The sequence below is a fragment of the Hesperophylax consimilis genome, chromosome 2, assembly GCF_061612785.1.
Source record: "Hesperophylax consimilis isolate HC1 chromosome 2, BYU_Hcon_1.0, whole genome shotgun sequence".
Lineage (NCBI taxonomy): Eukaryota > Metazoa > Arthropoda > Insecta > Trichoptera > Limnephilidae > Hesperophylax > Hesperophylax consimilis.
Genome location: NC_142837.1, coordinates 9,031,024 through 9,047,000, shown reverse-complemented (window position 1 = coordinate 9,047,000; position 15,977 = coordinate 9,031,024). Strand labels below are relative to the sequence as shown.

General features: G+C 35.1%; 1 protein-coding gene across 4 annotated transcripts in view; it reads left to right on the top strand.

Moving 5' to 3' along the window:
• The first annotated feature begins 8,963 nt into the window (after positions 1 to 8,963).
• LOC149425668 (uncharacterized) overlaps positions 8,964 to 15,977 on the top strand; it is a 42,575-nt gene continuing 35,561 nt past the window's right edge. For 3 of the 4 annotated variants that reach the window (XR_016303414.1, XR_016303413.1, XM_089641048.1), the window contains exon 1: positions 8,964 to 10,667. Coding sequence is in view for 2 of the 4 variants with exons in the window: in XM_089641048.1 (XP_089497174.1) it covers positions 9,701 to 10,667 (967 nt within the window). In the remaining 2 variants the exon portion in view is untranslated. The remainder of the gene's footprint in view (positions 10,668 to 15,977) is intronic. The other variant, XM_089641066.1, reaches the window with a different exon arrangement.

Sequence of the window (15,977 nt, the reverse complement as noted above, 5' to 3'; positions counted from 1 at the left end):
TGATTGTGTTAGTAGTGCATTGTGACCGCAATAAAAGGCGACGGGCTGGATAGTAAATTACCCTGGGCTTAAATAAACATTTCTTAGGGCCTTCAGAGTTTCCGAGAATTCCATTGAAAACATCTGGCGTAGCCACAGTAACCGATCCTCGTCCCAAGTTCAACTTCATCGAATTTCGAATATTTTTAGCAAAATTTTCGATTATTATTACTATTTTCAAAATGCATTGAAAATGCAAAATGGTTTCTCAGGTCAAACAATTAAAATAATTAGAATTTTTAAACAATTTTGTCATTTAATAATGGACATCAATGTAGAACAAACATTATAATAACACTTGGATGACGACGATGGATAGCGCCGTTTTTGTGCAAAAACACCTCAAGGGCGCTGAATGATACATGATGGTAAATCCAAAAACACCACTACAGATTATGAAACCACAAAAAAATTGCGCGGGACTAATGTTGCCAACGTAAAAACATAGAAAAAGCTAATCTAACATTTAATATTACAGCGTCATGGCTCCATGTTCAGTATTTTTTGTAAAGGTATCACTCAATTGCCAGGGCTCCTACCAGGGAGCAACTTGACAAATGTAAATTATCTCTCATAGCGAGGTTGAGGACCGACTGATATTTGGGGTTTATGAAAAAAAGATGAGTGGAGATAGTAGGAAGAATGTTGCAAAAAAGCATTTAAAATGGAAAATGCATTTAGAAAAGCATTTAAAATGCAAAATGGAAAATACCCATTTTGCATTTCCATTTGAAATGGATATATTTGAAATAAAGCACATCTCTGCTGGCGAGCCATTGGCTCAGAGATATGCCACATGCGGCCGAGCCGAGCCACCATAGATACCTACATTGACCTACATATAATACACTGATTATCCTGGTTAGTACATTTTTTGTCTTATAAATATTATATGCTTTTACTCACCATAGTTTGAGCTAATACCTTGAGATTATGGGAGGAGCATTTACCTAATAAGTGGTAGGTTATAATAATGAATACAATATGTTATGACATATAAACTATGCAAATAATAATATTAATAAAGCGCAATAAAACATAATTTATTTAAAAATATGATTTCAATAAAAAAATTATGCTAATAAACAGATTAAAAATTGATTAGTAAGATTGAGTTTCACCAAGCATTTACAGTAAAAATAGGTTAAGGAAAGTTAATTTAGTAAAAAAAAACTTCATAATATAACGTTACACAAATGCAATATAAAAATTATTAACGCATTACATACTTGTACTGGTTGTACACACAATTTTATAATAAAACTAATTCGGCTTTGGGCACCTTTGGTTAAAAATTAAAAGGGAAAAACGACTGTAAAAACATACTGATGAAAGAAATAAAAGCGAAAAGAAAACAAGGCATGCGTAGTAAATTATCAGGTGGCATTAATTTATTGAATCTTTTGTGCCTAAAATGTTTGAACCGAAGGACGACAATTTGCACAGTTTCAGAGGTGAAGGGATTTTATTACATATTCGATTCGAGGTACTAGAATAATTTTTGATAAATAAATCGCTGTGTTAGTCGTTGGAACAAAAAGGTACTTAATTTGTACCCTTACTTCTAGTCTGATATTTAAGTTCGACTGTTTTTATTTAGTTTTAAATTGTATGGATATATATGTACATTATTATCTTTTTTTATATAACACTATCGAAAATCAAGCAGGTACATTAAATTCTTTGAAGAGAACGTCGCTTGAATATCTGAAAGGTTTCTTCATAATAACATGTAAAATAAATTTATGTGCTAAAATAAATTTATGGGTTGTTTCACAGAATTTGAAAAATTCATCAAATTTTAATGTTCCTATTCAAGTTCTGTTAATTTGTCACTATAGGCTAGTTGCTTGACAGAACTGAAATAATAACAGCACTTGAAAATCTTTCACAGAACATGAAAATAACTTTGAAATTTGAGAATTGTTATATTGTTCTATTATCTGTTGCTATTATCATGATATCACAATAATATATTATATGTAATTGAGTAATTATACATAACCACGTTCCGCACTCATACCGGCAAACTTTGGGGTTATTCACGACAATATAAGAAAAAATCCTAATAATAAACATTATAAGAAATTATGATTACCTACCAAAAAAAATGTTATAAAAATTATCCAGTGTAATCGCAGCTTGTTCGAATAACAAAATGGCCACCCTCACATTCCTAATCTTAAGGCGATGCACTATGTCGTGTAGTATTGTAAATTGAGCCTCTATCAATAACAACCCTTACGTAGATGGCGATAAGGTTTAAATTCCCGCTTAACACCATCCGCCTGTTTTGATTTATGCAAGAAAAAAACATGGCCAAAAAGTGCCTTTAATTTTATTTTGTGGATGTTCAGGAATAAATATTTTTTTTCGATCATTTTGTAAATAACTTAATTTTCCACATTATACAATAAAATCATAACCGAAAATGGGTTCGTAAGTAGGAGATTTTGAACTTTAAAGCAGTTTTCATAGGCCTTATACATTATTTTATTCTGGGCTTATAAACAGACTTAATAAAGGTGTTATAGTAATATACTTTTGGAGTATTATGCCGTGTTGCACTATCTCCTTCTTTAGCCAACGTTTCGGACATCATTACAGTGTCCATCATCAGGGCAGACGTGTGGGCACGGCACGGCATAATAACCCATAAATAAATTACCATGACCGTGAAAATCTCAAATCATTACAAAGGTTTGTTTATAATATAAAAGCTTTGTATACTACACAAACATAATACATCTGTAATTTTTTGGGGCACTGATGAGTTTTTCTTGAATTATCCACCCCCAAAGATTCGCGGTATAGGATCGGAACACAGAATTACATCTGTAAATTATAAGTAGTCTATTTTTTACGGTTATGTATTTTTGAAATTGTAGGTATTTAATATTACATAATTTAATATGTATAAAAATAACACAGTGAAGTAGTAAGTAGGTAGGTATTAATATCGTATGTTTTACAACTGTAGGTAAGTTCATTGATTCAGAAATAAGAAGAGTGCTACCTACCAACCGGTATCGGATGACATAGAAAAACAGGTAACTGTTCCACTTGAGTCCCACTACGTCTTTTTAGAACTGTACAGTGTACGGCAACAAGAACCTTCTAAAGCGCGATTTTACTTACGCGAGACTTCCACAACCCAACTTAAAAAATACCCGTATCGAAAACTTTCGTGTCTAACAACTTTCATTTGATAAATAAATTAAAGACACGGGATGAGAAATGCACAACAAATTAGATTGCTAACAAGGAACAATTCATGCACACATTCTTATGTTCCAGACTGTCCAAGTATACACGAAAAACTTAGCGAAATATGCACACATGAATTAATAGACGAGAAGATAATGGCGAGGGGTAAAATCAACTGTTGAAGAACGAAGGGGGTTAAGCTGACTGTGATTCGTCAATAAATCAACTAACTAACTAACTAACCATCACGCCGTTTCGCCGCAGGGGTAGGCAGAGAGGACGGACCGCCAAACAACTCGGTCTTGGCACACACTCCTTGCCTCATTCATATTATACGATGTGAATATGCTTAAAATAAAGTAAAATAATGCTTATATATGGAATGTAATACGACAATTGGGTTTATTCTCTTTTTCACATCTATTTTTACAAGTTTTCATAGTACAAGTCAACATTTTGCCGTGTTATTTCGTAAAATGAACCGATGATGCCTCGACCATAGTTCGCACAAGAATGATGACGTCACGTTTTCAAATTTCACTTGAGGCCATATGCGAGCCCAGCCGGCTCAATGGAACCGGTATGGGGAGTGGGGATAATACGCTTTTAATCACTTAGGGCAGGTCTACTAATATTCATATGTCTATGGAGCCATATGATATACATGGTTCACAAAATGTTTTTATAAAGATACCTTTGTAATTATAAATTCTTCCCACTCGGTCAGCTGTTCTATTTAAGATTAGAAATGTGAGCAGGGCGGCTCTGAGCCAAACGGTGCCTGGCGCGAGTTAAATATTGGGTCCCCTTGTCAAAACCAGTAGACGCCTCAGTAGGTGATAACTGTAATCAATAATATTCGGATGATTTGTATTTTTATATAGCGCCGTTTACATGAAAAATTATCTCAAGGGTGATGTGTTAGCACTGTTAAGTATGTGTTAATATCAGCGCCATGGCGCCTTGATAATTCGGCGCCCGGAGCGGATTGCTCCAATTGCGCCCGCATAGGGCAGGCCCTGAATATGAGGGTGGCCGTTTTGTTGTACGAACACGTGCATTACTCACAAAAGTAAAGCTACGATTACATTAGACATTTTTTTGGTTATTAGAATTGCTTTATTTAAAAAACTTTATCAAGTTTTTTTTCTTAGTGTAATTGAAAATATGTTCATTTTCAAATAGAAATACAAATACTATAATATGTCTGCCACAATCACAATTATGATGTTTATCTTTCTTAATTTTTGTATTGATGTGTGTATTATTTTGATATAATTTAATTTTACCCCTATTGCCTCTAGCGACACGTGAAAACTTGTTTATTTTGTTTTTAATTGAAAAAAAAGTTGAACTCGAAATGACATTAATTTTTTACTCCCGGTCCCGACAAGCTTGGTAATCGGTGGATAGAGTCTATCGCGTACATCTAGTTTCGCGATTGTTAAATCATTAAAATCAAATATGTACCTTACTTGAATAATGCGCGCAGTACCCGCGGTATGTAAGAGTACGGAAATATTTTATAAAATGACTTATTTTTGTTTTGATTTCCGCGGCCATTCCCGGGAATCGTGTTGCACGAAGGAGGCCGATGGCCGTTGCTTTCAACTCATCCGACGCAGAACGTGATAGTTTTTTTTCCAGTAAGACACGCGGTACGTACCTACTTACTTATTACAGAGAAAAAAATATCTAGCTTTTAAAAGCTACTGGTAGATATTAAAAAATAGGTAGCTTGGCATAGTTACTTATTATAGCCTGCAAAGTTAAGTTTGTCGATCTCTGTAAGCACTAGAAATGCCTTCAACGTAGATTTGAATGGAAATCAATGTCGTCACTGACCTAGTACCTTTTGAATCTCATTTAGCAAACGCCCTGTCTCTCTCGTTCTCGGTGACATCGTATATCGGCACCCCATTTGATATTGATCGAAATGATAATTTCATAATAGAAATTTAAGCAAAGAATAGTCTGACTTTCGGATCACAAAATACGGTCACATCGCATTACTTATGTTATCCTTTATTATAACTTGAAATCATTTGAATGTTGTTAGTAATAATAACATTACTTAACCTTCCAGCGGGCGCGCTGTCGTAAAATTTACGACAAACGCGCCTTATCGCTTCCCCCACTCTTGCGACTTAGTTGTAAGCATCGAGCTTCGAGCTATGCTAGAGTCAAATCAAATGTCAAACATTTACCGCAAGATATAAATGCTTTTCTCAAAGTGAATTACGGTAGGGTAGTTGAACCGATAACAGAAGAATAAAACAGAAGCTTTCCAAAATGCGGTGTTTGTCGGTTATGTGCGCTGGATAAGAAAATATCCTCCGCAGAAAATGAAGTGTTGCCGTTGCCAGTCCTTTACATGCAAGAACCATTCTTCAGTTGAGGTGGTTTGTAACAATTGTAAGGATGAGAATATTGATTCTGACTAAATAGGTCGATAAAATATATTTTTTTGAAATATTAACATGTTTAGAGTGTTGCTTCGTTTTTTTTAAGAAAGTCAAATATATTTTTTTAAAGTACTGCCTATTATGATTTTTCATATCCTTAAAGAAATTCCCTAACGTTTGTATAAAGAAAACACCACTTACATGGAGAAAACTTGATGACGTAAAATTTACGACAAGCGCCCGCTCAAGGGAAATTTCTCAACGCGCCCGCTGGAAGGTTAATTTCAGTTTAGTGACATTTCACTTCAAGTGCTCTTCACTATAACAAACTTAAAATCGGTAATTTAGTATTAGTGGTCGTGTTCTTAAAATTATTCTTATAGTTCTTAAACCTAACCTGAACTAACCTAGCAAAACTTAATCAATATTAACTAATCAAAATGTTTCTGGATAGTAATGTAAATTGCTAGTTCTCCTTCAATTCAATGTAAAATACCTACCTAGAGATAATCATGTTCCTGTTAAAAATACCACAAATAAATAAAGGATTGTTTTTCCAGCAAAGTACATGATGAGTGATTTTCCCGTAATACCTAATGATTGTATTTATAAACCTTTTTGTCTCAGAAAATGTACTTACAAGCCGACACTGCAATTGAAGTGAATTTTACCGCGGGCACGCTTTTTCGACACTGCATATTATGCAGGTAGGTGCCCGGTCCCTAAAGGTTAAATGTTATATTTTTTATTAACTGATTTTAGATTTTGTAATATAATAAACTTTTCTTTTTTTGGTTTAAATTTAATGTTGTTATTATTTTAAGTTTGCATATATGTATTTTTTTAAATGATATTATCGTAAAGCTGCACATCTTGATAAGGAATGCCCTAGTGAGATGTGCAGAGTATGTTTTTTATTACAAGCAATATTAAATAATTAAGCCTTAAGTAAGTATACGGTATGCGCAAATATGTTATCACTTCTTAAATTTAATTTAAATTTAGTATCGACCACTAACGGCTATCGCTTGGAAAGTTTAAATATTAGCAACATTAATAATGGTTTTGTTTTCATCAATCACGAATCATGACGCATGCTAATTATCTCCAATGTATTTACTTGAAAAAATAGTAATTTCAATGAAAACGGATTTCTATTACTGGGCAAATTAATGAATTTGCCAAGTGAAATTCGTTGTCAAGTAAAAATGTAACCCTTATATGACCAAACAGGTACTGTCATAGGCCGGGTCGTGGTCAGAAAATAATAAAAAATATAAAAATACTATTATCTAACTGATTAGTGGTTTACAGAGTATTTCATTCAGAGTTACGATAAAAACCTTACTATCGAGAATATTCGGAAAACATAATTTTCCCAGTTAATGATTGCCTACATTATTCATCAGGTTTCAAATTAACATTGTAATTGTATTATTTTATTTAAATTGTATGTTTAACTCTTATTAAGCAGTTTTAAACGACACTTCTTTGTAAGGTAAACATTAATAATAATAATAATAATATTTTGATGGTTTGCATAGCGCCATTTTTGTGCAATATCACCTCAAGAGCGCTGTCCAAATATGATTACTAAATAACGGTAACCGTGAAGGACAGGAGAAATTCAACACACTCTTATCACTTTTCATTCACTCTTAAGTTATACATATAAAGTGATACAAAAAAATAAGGTTACGTTAGGTTAGGTTTATAGGCTTATTTTATCACTTTTCATGACTTCAAATCACTTATCAATATTGTTGTGAATTGCCACTGTCCTGAGTTGCCATGCAACCACTGATCACATTTATTTCAGATAAATTGAAATGAAATAACACCCCTCCCCCTTTTTCATAATATGTATTTAACACAGTAAATAGGTTAAGTTAGCAAAAAAAAAAAAATTGACCTAAAAACCAAGGATGGGTGAAATTGTAAAGGGTAAAACATACAACAACAAAAAGTATTTTTAATAAAACGTTTGTAACATCAATTATACCGTTGTCATCTTTCCATTCTAATGGAAGATTTTATTTTTTTAATATTTATATCTTGTCTGTTTTAATAGCCCTGAAAAACGTTATCAATCTTGGACGAATCTCGGTTTTCAATGGCATCTAAAACTGAATGGAAAATAAAACTTTGAAGGACGCTTTATCACAAGTACAAAACTTGGACATACTTTCAACAACCGAACAATTGAATATTTTTACTAGTGAGAAAAAAATTACCGTCCAAGCATTTGTTTACTCTCGTCATAAAGACAGAGGTTCTTAATATTGTGGATAGGTTTGGTATTGAAATAAGTAAGTTATTTATTTTCGTGAATTTAATAAAAACATTTATTTAAATTTGAATCTCTTACTGCAATTACGGAGAAAAAAGCAGAGGCTTATAATTAAATAAGAAATAATTTAAAAAATCAATAGTAGGTAGGCACCAGTTTGTAAATTATCTATTTACTTCAGTAAAAATCGCTACAATGATGTAACAAAAATGGTAAGTTAAATGTAAAATAATTATTTAGAATAAATTTAAAATGTTTGAATGTCCTAAGTAATTATTGCAAACTCGTAAAATTGCAGTTAACGATTTAAAAAAAATCAATATGAGTAAAAAATCACACGGATACTCAAAACAATTTCATAATAAAAATAAAAACAAACTTACGAAGATAATACATATTTATTTTTAACGAAATTAATTTACTTTATGATATATAATGGTACCTAATTATTATAAAAGTCTATTTACGTAAGCAGCTATCTCGCTCGGTACCGTAATAAACGTGCGCACGCAGGGTAACTGGCCTTGAAATTTAGATTAAAGGCGAAAATCGAATGAGGAATTTAATACCTATTACCTTATGTCCATGTGGAATAAGGGTCATTTACGTTGTTCAGCGCTCAGTATGCCGCCCGACAGCGCACCAGATACCAGGTTCTTACGACAGATTCTAAACCAACTCACAACTGTACAACGAAAGATGGTACAATAGTTTTGAAAATTTTAGTTTTTCACTAAATTTCGTATCTTCCGGATAATTATATGATGAGAAATAGCTTTCAATTTAAAGATGACAATTTTATGAATCTAATAGGGGTACCAGATGATCAAAAAATGAGGGTGGAAATGAGATATCATGTGTTTAAATTTGTTGAAATGAGCCCCAAAATGAAAGTCCTTGGGAAATAGCTTCGCACAGGGTACACCTGAATTGTGAGTAGGTAGTTTTTTTTCAACTGCCAAATGGCAGCATCTGGTTGGTCGTGAGCGCGAACGGCGGCCATTTTGATTAACAGTGACTCACGACGATGAAAAATAGGGCTGTATTAACGGGAACCCTGTGCGAAGCTACGAAACAGTCCGAGCATTTCCCTAGCTAGAGTTAGCGCCTAATATTTTGGAATTTGCCGGAAAGTATTGCACGGCGCGCCGATCGCAACTGGCGTATAAATGTAAAGTGAATTGGTCGCGGTCGTACGAATACTTTTTGCCTTTATTGACAATTGAACACGTGAAAAGTTGCGGAGGTTGTTTTCTGTTATCGGTGGTGATGTTCTGGGTGCTGTATTCGCGGTTTACCGATCAAGTGAAACAAATATGGCGCCAGTGTTGACCTCCGCCTTTACATCGTAGGCTGTCTCCGAGATAAATGAGGGCAAAAACCACTCATCCCGACGGCGCTGAAAAACTCCCCTTGTTTCTCTCGCAAAATCTGACGTTTCTCATTATGTCACTGTAAAACTAACACGACATATCGAGATCTGTCGGTGAACTGTCATCCGTAGGCATGTAAATAATGGCCCAGTGAATGTTGATCCAGTATTCATGCAAGTAAACAACATGTTCGTATTCTCGTGGCGCGAACTCCGCTTACATGACTAAATCCCATAAACATCCATTGTTATGAACCAAGTGCAATTGTAATAGGCATTCACTCAGTATCCGACAGAATAGTCCAAGCCAGCGATGTGTCTCCCAGGGTGGTCCACAACCGTAGCCTGGTAGAGGTCGACGCGCCTTCCCAGTCACAACTCCGAGAGATGTCTGACCCTCTTCCTGTCAAAGTCAAAGTAGAACGTCCGGATGAAGCAGAAATCAGAGAGTTGGCAGCGAAAATGGTGGAAGCGAACAAGGCTAAAGCGCTGGCGGCCGCCACCGCCGCCGCGCGCCCCGCTGCGCCTCCAATGTCCACGGCGGCCGCAGGCCCCGGGGGGCAGCTGGGCATCATGGGTTTTCTGACCCGCGGCTCCAAGGGGGGCGGGGTTGCAGGCGCCGCCGTGGACCGGCGCGCCGCGGAGAGCGAGCCCGACAAGAAGGCCTTCCCGGATGACGCCAGCTGGAAGGGTCACTTTGGCTGGGACAAGCTGGGCGACTGCCACATCCCCTACATCTTCCGCCAGGGCGAGAAGTACTGCGCCGTGCGCATGGTCGAGATCAAGCTGCTCAACAAGTACCTCAATTACCTGCACCAGGACATCTACAGCTGCACCTGCATCCGCAGCTACTACATCACAGACGTGGAGAGTCGGCTGCTCAACGACATTAACAACAAGCATTGCGACGCGCAGTTCGGCCGGGACCTCTTCACGCAGAAGGACCTGGTAGTGCGGCTTTCCGACGCCAACGAGTTCTACAACTTCTTGGACGTTTGTTATAATAAGTTAGCTCACGAAAAGACTAATAACAAAGATAAGTGTGGTTTCATTAGGATTAATAAGGAGTCAGTGGTTCCGTACACGGTGCGGGATGGACAGAAGTTTGTACCCTTGTTTTATTTCGAGGGGGAGACGGACAACCTGAAGCTGAAGGCCGACCAGCTGGAGGGCTGGGACCTGTCCTACCTCAAGTTCTGCTGCAAGGTGCAGGGGATCCGCAACGAGCTCTTCGCCAGTGAGACATGTTCAGTGATCAGTTTAACGGATATTAAAAGCTACTTTCCTCCGGGAACGGACTTTGAGGAATATTGGCCTAACAAAGTGATGGACTCCCAGTTACTAGTGTCCAAAGGTGAGTTCCATATACAACCAACCCATACTAGATAAGTCCTCTCCCGGCACAAACACCATCCACTACCAACAGTATGCAGAAATGCATATTGCTCTATTCACAGATTTCTGAATGTAATAAAACAGCATGCCAGTTATCAATGTCTACTGTCAACAGTGCCATGTGACATGAGTTGTTTTGTTTATATTATTAATCTTGTATTGCTCGCTATATAAATAGGTAGTATAGCTCTATCTGCAACTGGGAACTGGATATTACATATTTCTTTATCAGCCCACACCTGCCAGTAAATGTCTCATTCTCAACAAACGATTTGAGTTCACTTTTCAAAATTAAATTCATGCCCAAATAAGATTTTTTTGGACTAGATATTATGATTAAGGCTGTTCAATAGACTTTTAGGGGTTTATAAGTACCAAACACCTGTCTCAGGGCTTTGTTTATTTATTTAATTGTATCTTTTATACCACCACTATAATTTTTTTTACACGGATAAAAACATAAAAACCAAGACTAAAGAACCTAAAAAAATAGATAAAAAATAAACTTAATATAAAAAGTGTCAGTGGAATGCATTGCTAATATTTGTATTCATAACATTATAATTTACCTAAGGGGGTATTTCACCACCCTCTCATCCATTATAATAAATAAATATTCGGAATAGGTAGAAAACCCGGCTAACTTATCAATACCAGATTCATAGGATCGAGTAACGAATAGTAAACTCTGACTTTATAAATAAATAATTTGTCAAATTGTAAATATAAAATAATACCTTACCCCATAGTGCTTATTGAGAGAAATAAACCCCTAAGTATGACATTTTGGTACTGGAAACTCAAACAATGCCAACGTAATATTTACTCTCAATAATACCTTACCCCATGGATAGTGCTTATTGAGAGGATGGTGATATATGTACACCCCTAAGTATGACATTTTAGTATTAAAAACTCAAACGATAATTATTTGGTTTGTTGGTGATGAAATTAGTTATGACTTATAATTAGTGGATGACGGAATATAATAATAATATTTTCATTTTTGAGCATGTTTTAACCTACATTTGTAAAGTATAGTTCACCCTTATGAACACATTACTATGTATAATTATACTGCACAAATAACTTTCCCTTACATCACTCATTGCTTCATTCAAATTAATACCTACTTTTCTAATATTTTTATTACACATTCTTGTCTTATTAATCTGTACACACATTCCTATATGATCAGAGTCGAGTATTTGATTATCTTGAACACGCCATGTCTTCTTGTAATACCACCAACTTTTATTCACTTGTATGTCATAATTCATCCTTCCGACTTTGCTTCCTCGTTCTCCTATCCGCTTCATGTCCACTCAATTTTCAGTTATTCATGTAAAAAATTGTTAATACTCCAAATTAAATCATGAAGATAATAATTTTTCATTGGTACAAACAAATACATAGATTTTATGTTGGACCAGTCCAATATCTAGTCAACTACAGTGGCAACCCCACCGACTGTAAAATTACCCTTGCAAAACTGTAGCCCGTGTTCCACTTGGTCGGTATCGGTACCGAATTGACAAAAACCGGAGACACTGCGCAGAAAAGTCCTGCAATGGCTGTGCTGCAAACCTTGGTGAACTTTACTTTTCTGCGCATGGTCTCCGGTTTTTGTCGATACGGAACCTATACTGACCCAGTGGGACGACGGGCTAATCTAAAAGGAGTTCAAAATTCTCTATGATATTTACAAAATCTTAATAGCTAGGCACTTGGAAGGTTTTCTGTCAAGAAAACTATGAATATGTTCCATTTTCAAAACGGAATATGTTCCATTTTGGTAAATATTCGGAATCGCTGGACAAGGATTATATGAAATATTTTTAAATAAAACCTTCTGATTTACCTTAATTACTATAGAAGGAATCTGACTGCATTTGGGATATTTTTAATTTTAGCATTTTTATTTTTAATTACGTAAATCGAAAATTCACTTTCGTTGTATATAAAACGTTAGTACTGAATAAAAACAAAAAAGTTGGTTTTGGTTTTGACAGGTCAATTTATTATTTTAGAGAAAATCAAAAGAAAAAGTTGGGACAGAAAAGGGTTCCATCATGCCATTTCTCTGCAGGGGCTTAATTTGCATTCATACATTATCTCAATTACAGCTCAACATTTTATTCACTTGATAGTGCCGTATCTTCCCACCTGCTTGTCTTATATTAGTATATACACTCCTTTCTCTGTACGTCCGCTCTACATATCAAAACATTCATGAAGCCATAAATTATTATTTTTTGTTTTTAGTGCTCTTGTAATGTATCTTATTAGTTATTTTTATAATAAGTGCATCAGTAGGGCCATGTCCATAGAGACCATACAGATCAATAATCAAACGAAATCAATAGTCTCAAGATCCCGTATGACTGAATGTCTAGAAGCAATTACTCGTTGGATGTCTTCAAACAAGCTGAAGCTGAATCCATCTAAGACTGAGTTTCTCTGGGCGGCCATAAACAAACGTCAACATTTCATAGACGATTCACCTATTCCTATTTCCGCCAGCGATATCATCCCGAAAACAACAGTTAAACTTCTCGGTGTCAATTTAGATTCAGACTTTTTGTTTAAAAGTCAAATAAATAGGACTGTAAGCACCGGTTTTTTTCACCTAAGACAACTCAAGTCTGTCTGAAGAAACCTTCCTACAGAAGCAACAAAACTACTTATCAACTCTTACCAGATCATACAGATCAGTAGGGCCTTGTTCATAGACCATACAAATCAGTAGGGCCATATTCATAGAGACCATATAGATCAGTAGGGCCATGTTCATAAAGATCATACAGATCAGTAGGGCCATGTCCATAGAGACCATACAAATCAGTAGGGCCATATTCATAGAGACCATATAGATCAGTAGGGCCATGTTCATAAAGATCATACAGATCAGTAGGGCCATGTCCATAGAGACCATACAGATCGACACTTAAAGTTGGTGATGCTAGTGTACAAATTATGAATTCAAACATATTTAGTTATTTTCTATGTTGGCCATCTGCAAAAATAAGTGTGGCGAGCTATAATAGTAGACTAGTAGTAGAAGATGTATGGATGAATATGAAGCTGAGGTGATTTCTCACAAAAGCGACGCTATAAAAATTGTCCAATATTATTATTATTATTAAGGTGAACATTGGGTGATCTATCCTCTCTTCTTGCCCTTGCGTACAAATTAGTTTTTGAGTTAAGTATGGAGAAATACTCACTATAATCGATTCTTCCCAAATACCACGGGAAATGAATCTCATTTATTTATTTATTGCATCTCACTATACATAAAACACTTTTTTTTTTCACATAAAAATCAACCTCATTAGGACTAAGCCTGTATCTAGGTTAACAATTTACATTTGAGTGAAGCAAACATAAGAGTATCACAAACATAAAGTAATTCTACATACAAACACAAAATATTTCAAAATTAAAGAAAAAATTAGTATTAGATGCGTTACCAGATGGGTAATTTGACAGTATATTGTAACAATATTTGAACCATAACTAATCATTAATCATTATTCAATAGAAGAAGCAAAGTAGATAAATGTAGAAACAATAATACATCGCCTCTTACCTTTTTGTGTGTTCTGATAGTAGGGGTTTGTCTCTAGAAAGATGAGAAACACAGAGACGTATCATGTGTATTTAAAAAAAATAAAAACATACTTTACCCTATCACCAAAACTGAAAATGTTTGGTAACACAAACATCAATGGGCATCCTCATTTGAAATAAAAAAATTAATAGTCAAGGGCAAATTGAACAAAGAAAAATCAAAATTCTTACTAATAGAATTTAGAACTCAATCTTTATTTATGTATTTTTGCGAAGAAGTTAAATCAAACCCAAAAATACATGTTTTCTGCTCTCCTGAACATTTGCCTTTTTGTAGACCCATTTTTGTGTTTCTCATCCATCAAATTAGTTGGTCTTTACTAGATTTTGAAGGCTGCTTTCAAATAAAACTGATGAAAGTTAAAATGTCCAATCTTCGTGTCACCAACGGTACTAAGCGTAATTATTACTCAGGGTTACGCTTAGGTCCATCGCATACAGAGATTACATTTACAAGCTACGATATTTAACTCTTTAACCCTCTCGCACCGGAGGGGGATAAAAGACACTCCGCAAAACGAAAGTTAGGGCGATATCTAAGTTTTTATTTTTTTATATCACACACTTTATAATTTAGGCAATCCTAGAAACAAATATTCGGTGATCGATCTACATTTAGAAGAAATTACCATGTTACTATTTTTTAAATTATTAAATAATATTTATCCAATTCCGACAAAGTTGCTTTCGTCTCCCCCCCCTCCCTGATACAGTTTAACAGTCAAAACTAGTAAAGATACATAATAATTATAATCTTGATTGTATCTGAATTTTTTTTATTAAACTGTTATTTTTAATGATAAACAATGAAACAAGGTTCTTTATGCATAGCAGAAAGGATAACATATTATTTTTTAAGCAATAGTTATTAGCCTGGAACCCCTATGTAAATTGAAAAATCTTCCGAGTATCTTCCAATTGTAGGGCATTCGCGCTGCCAAGAAACTAGATGAGATTGATTTATTTTATTTTATTTGGGATATAATGATATCAAATTGACTTTTTTTTCAACCTGAATCCAGGCCTTTTCCGCTAAATCCTTTCTTACGTGATGCCTATTCCTTTTCCGTGTTCAGTAGGAGGCAGTACTAGAGTTTAGAAAGAGAATGAGTATAACAAACCCTCGTGCGTTTCAAGACAGTACTGCTGTGCTGCCTCCTATTGATTACGAAATGCATTTTGGTAAATTTTACATTGAGATCATATTCCAACACTATTCTGTTAAAAGAGTACGGTAGATCAGTGGCGTGCGACTGACGTCAAACCCGTAGTCGAAACATCCAATGTGCTGAATATATGGTGGAAATCTATGAACGACGTATATGATATGCGTACAAAACTCGAGTCACTTGTGAATATCTCCGTGTCCGATGGGTCTTATAATTAAGTCATCAATTTTCGAGAATTAATCTTCGCTACGCCTTGACGAAGTGACGTCTGCAAAGTTTTACAATTGTTTGATAAAAAAAGAAAACGGTATTGGTTTATGCATTTTTAAGTGCAAAATAAAATATTTATTCAACAGTAATTTATGTTAATTAAGTAGTAAAATGGATCCTCCCACTTATCCACTCATCATTAAAATTTGAATCTAAAGCATATGCTTTTACGCCTTCATTCTTCAAAGTTCAAACAA